General features: G+C 36.8%; 4 protein-coding genes across 5 annotated transcripts; 2 read left to right on the top strand and 2 right to left on the bottom strand.

The window, feature by feature from the left end:
- Nucleotides 1–2,790: 2,790 nt before the first annotated feature.
- LOC129744966 (uncharacterized) lies at nt 2,791–4,202 on the top strand. The gene is made up of 4 exons (XM_055737788.1): nt 2,791–3,048; nt 3,120–3,152; nt 3,211–3,345; nt 3,410–4,202. Exons 1-4 carry the CDS (start codon nt 2,954–2,956, stop codon nt 3,630–3,632), a joined length of 486 nt encoding a protein of 161 aa, XP_055593763.1. The 5' UTR covers nt 2,791–2,953; the 3' UTR covers nt 3,633–4,202.
- Nucleotides 3,616–5,915, bottom strand: LOC129744965 (endoplasmic reticulum lectin 1-like). Of its 2 annotated transcripts, XM_055737786.1 has the most exons (5): nt 5,673–5,915; nt 4,931–5,620; nt 4,617–4,667; nt 4,201–4,404; nt 3,616–4,085 (listed from the first exon to the last, which is right to left on the bottom strand). In XM_055737786.1, exons 1-5 carry the CDS (start codon nt 5,805–5,807, stop codon nt 3,657–3,659), a joined length of 1,509 nt encoding a protein of 502 aa, XP_055593761.1. In that variant the 5' UTR covers nt 5,808–5,915; the 3' UTR covers nt 3,616–3,656. The 2 variants fall into 2 exon arrangements, with proteins under 2 accessions (XP_055593761.1, XP_055593762.1); XM_055737787.1 differs by lacking the exon at nt 4,617–4,667 and having other exon boundaries at nt 5,673–5,914.
- A 180-nt stretch (nt 5,916–6,095) lies between these two features.
- Nucleotides 6,096–7,823, top strand: LOC129744553 (beta-1,4-galactosyltransferase 7-like). The gene is made up of 4 exons (XM_055737134.1): nt 6,096–6,307; nt 6,367–6,556; nt 6,825–7,401; nt 7,460–7,823. The coding sequence occupies exons 2-4, from the start codon at nt 6,457–6,459 to the stop codon at nt 7,722–7,724; spliced, it is 942 nt and encodes a 313-aa protein (XP_055593109.1). The 5' UTR covers nt 6,096–6,307; nt 6,367–6,456; the 3' UTR covers nt 7,725–7,823.
- A 352-nt stretch (nt 7,824–8,175) lies between these two features.
- Nucleotides 8,176–10,921, bottom strand: LOC129744552 (nicotinamide/nicotinic acid mononucleotide adenylyltransferase 3-like). Its single transcript, XM_055737132.1, has 5 exons — nt 10,706–10,921; nt 10,343–10,566; nt 10,007–10,279; nt 9,786–9,940; nt 8,176–9,614 (listed from the first exon to the last, which is right to left on the bottom strand). Exons 1-5 carry the CDS (start codon nt 10,788–10,790, stop codon nt 8,981–8,983), a joined length of 1,371 nt encoding a protein of 456 aa, XP_055593107.1. The 5' UTR covers nt 10,791–10,921; the 3' UTR covers nt 8,176–8,980.
- Nucleotides 10,922–10,927: the final 6 nt, after the last annotated feature.

Below are 10,927 nucleotides of genomic sequence, written 5' to 3' on the forward strand. Positions count from 1 at the left end.
AGAATAAGTAGTGAATGAAAGTTTTTTGATTGATGATAGTTGAGTGCTGAAAAATCAATCAAAATGTGGCATAATCAGGGCGTCTCTTGTTCCATTTCCATGTTGTTCCTTGAACGTGTGGTAATCGTGCTGCCAAGTTTAATTCATGCGAATTAGGCTTCTCGGTTTGAAGAAAAGTTTTGTACACCCCCGAAGAAGCGTTACGAATTCATATCGTGGAAAGTGAAACGTAACGCTATCAAAGAAGAAACGTCAACTTTACTCGACGGTCGACGGACGGTGGACGGCGGATTAAAAACAACGTCGCGAAAAAAAGATAGCTGAATGATAGGTTTTTTTAGTTTGGTCCTAAGGATTTTTAGTGGATGACATACATTCCTCCGAATGATATATCCTATAGGAATTAAACGCAGTATCCGCGGCCTCGCTAACTTAATTCGAACAATATCCGAATTATTTTGCAGCAGATCTAAGATAAGTATTATTGATTGCCTTAAGGGGGCCTAGGTAGTGATGAGGTGTAAGTGAAGTTGCTGTTGTGTAGGAAGAGAATACGAAAGTTGATAGAAATTCATTCTTGAAAATTAAATAATGTATATTTTGGGGGGAAAGCTTTCGCACATACAAACACACACGCACGCACACTTACAAACACACACAAAGCACAAGAACGGCGATTATGGTGAGAAAGCTACGGCGATTTCAAGAGAAATTTATGACATTAACAGCTGTACGTGGAAAATTGCACAAGATATTCATGACATCATGTTCATTACATTTTTGATGAATTTCTCTTGTTTGGAGACTGCTTGAGTTATAATATTGTTTAGTCAGCTTGAGATGAATAACGATTAAAACCTCGACAAAGATAACGGATATGTGTCAGATTCGGTTAGATGGGACTTAGAGCATCAGTACCGGTAAGTGCTATCCCAGGTGTTAACCCGGGACACATTCTCGGTCTTATTTTAGCTTTGACAGCTCATTTGCGCACTGGTAAGTGCTAAACTGGTTCCCATTTTTGCCACTGGTGACGCATCGATAGGTGTTGTTGTTGTTTGTTGCTATTTTCTTTTGTAAATTTTCCCCAGACACTTTAGCACCTGTCAAATCAGGAGCTGGTCGGTATTCATATTTGACTCCTGGCTCGCTTTTTTAACACCCAGGAGCAAGATAACACCTGGTTTGAAACCTTGCGGTGCGCCGTCGAAGTGTCAAAATGGAGTGTTATTATAGCTTTGACACCTGGCCGCTGCTGATACTCTTACATAGTCCAGTCAAGAAGAGTTAAGATGTGGTAAGATATCAATATGGTAGTGTTTGGCTTCTAAAATATAATTCGAAGGGTGTTTCCTGGCTAATGAAATCCTCGATGACCGAATAATTACAGATAAGTATTAACACAAAAAATGGTAAGGTAATTCTATTGCATTTTTTTTTATAAATTTATCTCAATCATTTATTTAACATTAAATACGAGTCAATCTTTTATGGGACGAATCAAGATGCTAATCTAATATAATCGACGATTATATTAAATGAGTATCCGAACTTGTCAGAACATAAAAGATTGAAAGTCTAATCATAATCCACTATCCCATTTGGATATTAGACTGTGATTGGGCGGGGCTTATTGATGAGGAAAGTAGCCTCGGAATGTACAGCTAGGTCTCTGTCATTCTGAAATGGGTTACTGGAATCGCAATAGAGCTGACACCTCCAGCACCCGCAATTGAACAAATTTAATCAAATAGATTAATATTGATTCTCTTGCATAACATACCTGCCAGTTCAGGGGGTCGTTGGATGGATCACACACACACACACACACATAAATGAATTATAAAATTATGAAATTTGAGTTATTCTGGTAAGTGTAACACACTTGCGAAGAGCGAAAAAACGAGATATCTTGAATGATAATAAGTTATTATGAAGTAAATCTATATCGAAACTGCCGATTTCGTAACATGACAATTATCCCGGTTTTTTTTTTCAAGGAATTTAACAGCAAGCTGTCATTCTTGCCAAAAAATTATCCCGGTGATGTACCGGAAACTCCCGGTTTCCCGGTGATGAGATGAAATTCCAAAGTTTTTCCCAGTATTCCCGGTTCGCTAGCAACCCTGGTTCAATCGTTTTTCCGAGAAGAAAAGTGACACGGGCCTTGAGAACCTCATAGTTAGACTTAAAGATTTTGTTTTTTTTTTAATTAAAGGTCATCTTTTGGATAAATATGTGATTCGTTGATCAGGATTAGATAAAAACACATAAGTAATTCTGGCTTTTCAGTATTGAAATTTCAAATTTTGTGTATAGACCCGAATGAACCGGATGGTTAAAAGGTCTCAAATAAATTATAATAAAAAAATAATAATTTACGTCATTCTAGTATCTATTAAAATTATGGTTTTCATTTCAAGTGAAACAACTTTATAGGATTTAGCAAAATAATGATAAAACAAAGCTTTAAAAAACCTAACTTTGATATTTGGTCCTTTCCACTTAATACGACCAAGGAGCAATCTTAATAGTTTTTCTTCTGGATTTATGAAAAATCGTGTTTCAGATCACAATGTTCAAAAATTTTAAAGCAGTAAGCTACAGAGCCGCATCTTTGAATCCAAAGAGCCTGAGATTGCCGACCGCTGTTCTATACGATTTTGTATGCAAGGTGTGTATATATAGGTGTTTCTACATACCTTGGTTGTGTGTAAGGTTTCCCCTTGAGTGTGTTTTAGCTTGACGTCTCTTGAACCTCTTGAAAGCTCTTGAGGTATCTACTATGATGAAGGGAGATAAAAAGGTCCAAGGGGGGTACGTTGATGTCCGTAGCTTTAGCAACGCAAAATAATAATAACAAATCTGGAATTAGATTTGGTATTTTCAGTATAAATAGCTCAGTTTTCATGAAAAGATCCCTTTACGTTCTGAAGTATAAGAATATAAATTGATGAAAATGAGTGTTTCGAATTTCAATTCACCAACGAAACAAGTTAAAACCGATAGCTGGATGGAGGATGTTTTAAGAACTAACGGCTCTGGCAAGTATGTATTTTTGTATTGTTATTATTGATTGAATGTATTTATTGCTGATGTTACGCTTTAACTTTTTGCAGAAATTCACGGAATTATTCAAATTCATTGGAAATGTTGGTATTTTAAATGAAATAACTGATTTCATGATTAATTCGTATTAATTTCTTCTAGGGAACGTTTCGGAAATTTGTCTTTGGATGAAGGCAACTACACCGACATAAATCAAGTTGATGAAATTCCAATGCTCCCGGATGTTGACGAACTACCGGAAAGTCTTTTGTACAACGAATCACCGAACCTGCCTTCGTAATTTTTTTTTTTTTTTTGAATTTTCATTTCGAATGATTTTAATGACTCACATTTATTGCAGTGTAACAACCTACAGACAGTTGAGCTCGGATATTTTTCCTCCAGGCAAATCAGCACTGGGTAGTCTGGATGAAATAGACATAACAATTCTCACAGAATGTTTGGAAAATGAAGTTAACATCGAAGAACCGGATGAACCGTTGATATGGGATAAGCTATTTTCCCAAATATCAGCAAAAATTACTAGCGAAACAAAAAAACCTTCAGTGGAATTTAGAAACTAAATGATTTTATTCATTTCAAACTTCTTAGTTATTGATATTACTATTATCGATTATGTATAATGTTTCTTCATCGAGCTTCTGCAAACTTTCTGGTAGCAGCATATCTTCCTCTGCATATGGCAGAATATCACAAATGAGTGACGATTCAACATTCAAGATGTATTCGCAAGGTTTTGGTTCTAGCAAATACAATGCAATAGCATTAGAGCTGATTGAGTGCTCGGTGCACTTCAGTTTGACTTCGACCTGTCGCGGTGTTTGGGTTTTGTCACACTCATCTCCACCACCGTAAAAGTTACTCAATTGATTACGTTTTGTTTTGATGGATGGATTCTGCTCTAGCCACTCCAGATGCTTTTCCTTGTCGAAGAACCCTAGAAAAATGGAGGTGTCTTCGTGGAATTGACGTACGTGTTTTCCGAAACATAGTTCGAATTTCCACCAGCCGGAACCCTAGTTATTAATAAATATGATATGAAATAAATACCTTGTTCTCAAATAAAACAGTTAATTTGTAGTAACTAGTGACTAAGTATGGAAAAAAATAAACTCAATAACTAATACGTACCCCAGTTAAACAATAGCCTCCGTCTAGAAATTCCAACAATGGTTTTAGTTCTTTAGATTTCCGAATTTTTTTGGTCAGTCCATCCATAGGACTAGTATTTTCTTCTTCTATGCCAGTGATTTCGTTTTCAACGATTCCATCTCGATTGGTGCTATCGACTATTGGAATATCGACCGGAAATAGACCGACCTTTATAGGCCCTACCTGTGAAAAAGAAATCAGAGCTGACTATCACAAGACAAACAATTTTGAAAAACAAGTTTATCAACGAACAGAAAACGAGTTCAATGTTCCAATTAGGCAATTCAAATAGAAAGTTTTGTTTGGAATCATTCTCATTTCTTGTTTTTGATACGTATTCGACGACACAGAGAACCAACCACAAAACAATACAGAAAATAATCTAGAAAACAAACCTGATCGAAATTAAGAACTGCTATAGCATCTTTTAGATCATTTTGCACGTCCTACAGTGGGAAAGTAAATAGATCAAACAAAAGCTAAATAAAACTTTTCACTAAAGATAAACTAATACTGCTACATATGAAACAGATTCAACATGTTTGTTGGTTGAAAAATCGATTTCAAGAATAAAGCTGATTTTGTCGATTTAGGCAGCAGTTCCGTATGTAGCATCTAATAAGCAGAAACAATACACTATGGTAGGAAATAGTCATACAAAATCTAGGGCAGCAGTTAATAAGAAAGCGAAAATTTTAATAGATCATACCGTAAGCTTTTGGTATTTCAACTTCATGCTCTCGATTTCCATCATCAGCAGGTTTTTGGGCTTTTTCGGCGCTTTATCCAAGGCGTAACAGTTGATCTTATTCTCTTCCGTATCTATGGGTTTATACTTAGGATGGGCGCACAACATTGGAGTCAATATAATGACCTCGTAGTTACACGTCGACGTTTCTTTCAACGAATAGACTTCGTTTTTTCCGTGCATATAGCACACGTACAAAACTTTGGTAACGCGCGGCTCGCCGTTTAAATCGCAAACGGTTCCAGAGTTCATTTCCAGTTCCAGGTACGGCAGATTGAGTCCGTCAATTTTTTTATACTTGAGTTGATCTCCATCGTTTTCTGTTTTTTCAAACTCAGCCTTTAGACCAGCAGTCTTTTGTTTGTCCCATTTTCCTAAATAATATTCCTGCAGTTTACTGGTCTTTTCGTGCCTTTCTTCGTGATACTGACGAATATAGTTGCCGTGACAAACTTCGTAAGTCCAATAGCTCTCGATACGGAACGAGCAGGTGGAATGTGTGAACAAAGGCATGAGCAAGTCGATTGGACTGGGACCATTATACTGAACATCTCCATCAACTTCTTTCGCAGCGATCGACGGTATAATACACTTGTATTTTTCCTTGTTGGTTGTGGACACAATGATCTCCTCATCATCAATTCCATTAGTCTAAAAAAAAAGTTATTTGAAATTCCGTTGTATTATTGAAAATGTTGTTTACCATTAGCTCATCTTTTCCGTGCCATGCCAAATTAAACAGCACCGTGTCATCGAATCCTTTGGCATCGTGCCCCAATACTGAGTAAAGTATTCCAATATTTGGAAAACAGAAGAGCAGAATCCAACCGCGAGACATTTCGAAAGCCTTCCACAAGGCTGCTCCTGGTGGAAAGTTGTTCGTGAATTTGCTTATGATTCCGTGGTTTCGAATGATTGGTCGAGGGTTTTTTTTGCTAATAAGCCAGTTGTCAATTTACAGTAAACATTGCACACCAAATGAAATAACTTTGAAAATGGGTGAAAATGTAAAAAAAACAACGCATAATATAAATGGACTTTTACTTACACACACAACCAGCCATAGTAATTCATTTATCTTTACCTGTTTGGCATATATCGTATTGTATTTACCTTGCTACGAGACGAAGCAAATTAACGTCATTCATGAATACATCCAGTCCAAAATAAGACTTTCTTCAAGGATTTTCTGTGCTTATCCTAATGCTTTTCAATAATAAAATAAATTTTGAAAATCATTCTTTCAAAGAGATTGCATTCTAGATTACATGGCTATCATCGACATTCAAATTTAGTGCAATTTCCTATCTTTAGTTATGTTCGCATCATCATGAGAAGGTATGTATGGGTCTGCAATGGTTAATGAAGTTACTTTATTTCGTATTGGATTCCGACAGAGAAAAGAAACGAGGACACAAAACCGGAAGAAAGATCGCTGTTTTGGGATAGGAGCAGGGCTTCAAAGCCGCTAACAAGAAGCTTGTGCCATGATCGTGCTAAGATCCGTGTATGTACGGTTTCTGACCATCATCGTTCTGACGTCGATTGGTGTGATTCTCATGATATCCAGTCTCCCGGTAACATCAGGTACATTGAAGATAAAGTAAATCTCATGCACATGTTTGCTTAACCGTAGACAGCGATCAGATAGGTATGCTATGTACTAATAATGGTATCAAATCTTATTATAGACTTTGTTTCGGCAAACAGTAACGGTTCTTATCTCGATCGTTAGGATAAAATATAAAATATGTATGAGGGTTGTTGAGAAGAACTAATTTCAAAGCTATCAACAAAGTATTACCATCTGATTGCTAGCAGGTTTTTGATATTTATTTTTCATTTGTTATCACAGATACATGCAGGTGCGAATCAGATCGAGATACTCGGCATGAAAAGTTACATGAAAGTTTCGCGGGATCTCCAGTAACGAAAAAACCTAAATTGGCAGTATTGGTGCCTTTTCGGGACAGATTTGACGAACTGTTGCGATTCGCCCCACACCTTTCTGTTTTCCTGAAACGTCAGAATGTCCCGTTTGATATTTTTGTTTTGAATCAAAACGATCGATACCGGTTTAACCGGGCTTCGCTAATCAACGTTGGATTCTTGGAGGTCAAACTGACTCACGATTACATTGCAATGCATGATGTAGATCTACTACCTACGAACGATAATTTAAAGTACGATTATCCTGCCAATGGTCCGTTGCACATTTCCAGCCCAGAGTTCCATCCAAAATATCACTACGCCACGTTTATTGGAGGAATTCTTTTGTTGCGGATCGACCATTACCAAAAACTCAACGGAATGTCCAACAAGTACTGGGGATGGGGTTTGGAAGACGACGAATTCTATGTTCGCATCAAAGAAGCTGGACTGCAGGTTTACCGTCCTCCAAACATAACAACCGGACCAGATAATACTTTTCTGTAAGTGTAACCTGCACCTAGCCACTTTGATTTGGAAGTAAAACAGCGTATTTTTCAGTCACATACACGATCGGCTGCATCGGCGTCGAGATACTACCAAATGTTTCAATCAGCGAGAAGTAACCCGCAAACGAGACCGCGAGACAGGACTAAACTCTTTACGATATAGCATTGACAGCCGTAAACAGTTGACTATTGAAGGTGTTCCGTTGACTGTTTTAAACATTAACTTAGAGTGTGATAAATCAGTGACGCCATGGTGTGAATGTGATACCAAAACCGAATCGAAAAGCCATTCAACGTGGAGCAAAAAATCTGTTTGAAACACCCCGATGGATTTCTTTTAGTCGCTATCACGATAAGAACAATAAATTACTTATATCAACTGTAGTTTTATTTAGTCTAAAATCACACGTATTGTTCTCTACACAAACTTGCATCGAGTTGCAGTTTAATGCAGTTAAACTCGTTACATTTGCTAATAACATTCGATAGTAAAAAGAAAAGGATAACAAGAAAGTTATTCAAACAATATCTTTGATTCGTTGATTTGAACTAGAATATTAAAAAACAAATCCTGTATAGGACATTTTTAAAGTTTGGAACAATTTTCTAGAATCTACTAAAATAAATAAAACTTATTCAACGATTTTAATTTTGATTAATAAGTATGATATATTAAGCTGTAGTATGAGGTTGCAAGCTCCAAGGCTGTATGAAGAAGATTCAAACGTGAGCCACTGAGACTTTCAGCTTTTTTGTAACAACCTGGAACGTTGGAAACATTGCAAAGAATCATTAAGATATTTACGTTAGCATTATTTCAATTTCAACGGCAGATACATCCATAAGGAATTGATCATTGTTAGATATACACTTTGAAGATATCTTAAAGTGCAAAAATGGAGTATTGTATTGACCATTGAATATTAGTTAACGTTTCTCAGCATCTTCAAAGCTTCAGGAGCTTTGAATATCTAACACTTTTCACGATGCATAACGGTTTTTAAGTATGTAGCTGGTGTTTGTGATTGTTAGGCATGAACTGTGATAGAATGTAGAGACATTGTTGAATTAAGCATGGCAATAAAAAGTATATAAGTATGTAAAAGATAAATGATACATATGTAAAATACAGGTACATAATTGAGAGCTGAGACCAAATTTCATTTCAGTTAAAATATTATCTTTAAAAGCTTAAAAAACTCGGCTCACAATGAAACTTTGATAAATATTGAAATTGATTGATTGATTGAAGTGCGTTTATTTGGAGGGGTGCCGTGCGCCAAGCGATTAAGCACTTTTTATTGAAATTGAATGTTTCATTACATTCACAATATTTCAAATCAAAACAATAAAATTCCAAATCTCCAAGACGATTAACACATCTCGATAATGAAAACTGGCATAAATCTTGATAATTCTTGTTTTGTACATGGATAATGTATTAAAATTACTAGATTTCCTTTTATTTTTGCTATTGAAAAAAAAAACATATCGATGCGGAAAATTTAAGGAATAAGAGGTTCAACTATGTGCGATTAGTTCTCCGAATGGACCAATGTTATGGTTTAAAGCGTTAAACAACATACTCGCGATCGCTTATGACGCGTATACCGTGTTCAGTGAAGACAAATTTAATCATGTCGTCGTAGCTCTTGGAGGGACTGGTTCCTCCAGGTGAATCTTGGCTGGCCACAGTATCACTAGTTCCTGGTAAAATCTTAATGGGTGCCTTTCTAACGTTGTGCTCCACCAAATCGATATCTGGTGTTGGTGCGTTTCTACCGGTGGATTTTTTCTGTGATGTTCGGAAGCCTTGTGGTGCAGATTGTGAATTGGCAGTGCCGGATATTGTTGCAATTGTGCACTTGTTATCACCCACCTTATCGTCGACGACTGTTACTTTATCAGAGCCCGGTAGAATAGGAGCTGAAGATGCCGTACTCGTGATAATCTGCACAGCGCTTCCGGGATGCGTCAAGAAGCTACGGGTACTCTTGACCGGAACTTGGTCGTTGCTTTCGGTTCCACAGCAAAAAACTCGATTCAGAGTTGCTCGTTGAAAGTCTGTCTCATCCATCGATTCTAGCGTATTTAATGCATTACGTTCGTTTCGACTCTCAATATATGCGTCATTATCATTAATTGGCGAAACCGGTGAAATACTCATCATTTCTCCAGTCGAATTCTTAGTAGACAAAATATACTTACTAAATCATTTCCCAACACACATTAAATTGAAAGCACAGACATGTAAAATTGAGCGTAAAATGGGACATGTTAACTTAACGCTGATGACTCGATTAATGGTATTCTGCTTTGAAATTTAACAATTATTGAAACAAGATGTCAAAAAATGAAAAGAAAAGAATGCAACTCACGTTTCACATGTGCCGTACAATCCATGGCGTCTGATATACTCTGTAACAAAGTCGTCCAAAAGGTACTTCACTGAAAGATTTCGGGAAAGTAACCTTCGGATGAGGGTTGAACTCACGTCGTTTGTTACCCAGTTGGTCACGATGGTTATGTTTCTCTGTAATGATAAGATAAAATAAGTTTAGAAATCGAATAACTTACTACTTACAGATTATCAATTTACCCTATAGCGACTTAGCAAATCTGAATTAAAAATAAACTGTTCCGGGTTGGAACCGACCCGAGAAATGACAACCAAACCGTGTTGACTAAGGATTGCTTCAATATCTTCGTCTTTCCATAGGCCAGGTGTTGCGAATGATTCCAGTAAGTCAGCTCCACATAACAACTTTAACTGGACATGGTTGGCAGACTTTTTCAACCCCTCCGGAATCCAAGATGGAACTTGTTGATCATTAATATTTTCCGAATCTTTCAGCAATGAGTTTATATAATTCTACGAGTATTTAAATAAAAATTATTAAGCATTAGCATAGAGCAATGGACTGTCGATATATACTTGATGATATTGCAAAGTCAGTCTGGTTCTGGTCCATTCTTCCTGTTGTGTTTCCCAATCGGAAAGCCGTATCCAGTCCGACGATTGTAGCGCAATTTTGATCATTGTAGAACGGTGAGTAGCGGAAACTAATCCTTTTTTACCGTATGAATCATGCACAGGGGAAACGATTCCACCTATCACTTGTCCGATTCCCATCTGATGGAAATGATCCTTGGCTATTTCTGGAAAATGTAATTGTAATTGTGATTTTTATTTACGGGAACCTTCAAGTTACAAAATAACTTAGTGACTAGGTCAAGGAAGAAATGTAAATTAAGCATTATAATACCCCGTGGGTTGTGATCGGTATATGAAACTTACCAAACATCCGAAAGTGCATCGGAGTGGGAGGGCTGAAGGAACCACATGCAATAAGCATGATTTTCGTCGAAGATGTCATCCTCATTTGTGTCGTTTCAAGTGAATTTCTCGGAAACCACGAAAATTGATGTTTAGCTGTGTGCCTCTACCAGTTAATTTTGATTCGGTATACTTCACTTGCAAAACGCTTTTACGATCATTTTAATATTAAACTCGTTAAAA

This window comes from Uranotaenia lowii, chromosome 2 (genome assembly GCF_029784155.1).
Source record: "Uranotaenia lowii strain MFRU-FL chromosome 2, ASM2978415v1, whole genome shotgun sequence".
In the NCBI taxonomy this organism is placed as follows: Eukaryota; Metazoa; Arthropoda; class Insecta; order Diptera; family Culicidae; genus Uranotaenia; species Uranotaenia lowii.

Bases quoted from the DNA above. Each gene is read 5' to 3' on its own strand.
- LOC129744966 (XM_055737788.1), top strand. From the start codon at position 2,954: ATGAAAATGAGTGTTTCGAATTTCAATTCACCAACGAAACAAGTTAAA. The intron at 3,049-3,119 runs GTATGTATTTTT...AACTTTTTGCAG, and splicing joins AGAACTAACGGCTCTGGCAA to AAATTCACGGAATTATTCAA. The intron at 3,346-3,409 runs GTAATTTTTTTT...CATTTATTGCAG, and splicing joins GAATCACCGAACCTGCCTTC to TGTAACAACCTACAGACAGT.
- LOC129744553 (XM_055737134.1), top strand. From the start codon at position 6,457: ATGATCGTGCTAAGATCCGTGTATGTACGGTTTCTGACCATCATCGTT. The intron at 6,557-6,824 runs GTACATTGAAGA...TTGTTATCACAG, and splicing joins CAGTCTCCCGGTAACATCAG to ATACATGCAGGTGCGAATCA. The intron at 7,402-7,459 runs GTAAGTGTAACC...CGTATTTTTCAG, and splicing joins GGACCAGATAATACTTTTCT to TCACATACACGATCGGCTGC.
- LOC129744552 (XM_055737132.1), bottom strand. From the start codon at position 10,790: ATGAGGATGACATCTTCGACGAAAATCATGCTTATTGCATGTGGTTCC. The intron at 10,280-10,342 runs GTATATATCGAC...AAATACTCGTAG, and splicing joins TGACTTTGCAATATCATCAA to AATTATATAAACTCATTGCT. The intron at 9,941-10,006 runs GTAAATTGATAA...TTATCATTACAG, and splicing joins ATTTGCTAAGTCGCTATAGG to AGAAACATAACCATCGTGAC.
- LOC129744965 (XM_055737786.1), bottom strand. From the start codon at position 5,807: ATGTCTCGCGGTTGGATTCTGCTCTTCTGTTTTCCAAATATTGGAATA. The intron at 4,668-4,930 runs GTATGATCTATT...TTCCCACTGTAG, and splicing joins TGAAATACCAAAAGCTTACG to GACGTGCAAAATGATCTAAA. The intron at 4,086-4,200 runs GTACGTATTAGT...ATTAATAACTAG, and splicing joins GAGGCTATTGTTTAACTGGG to GGTTCCGGCTGGTGGAAATT.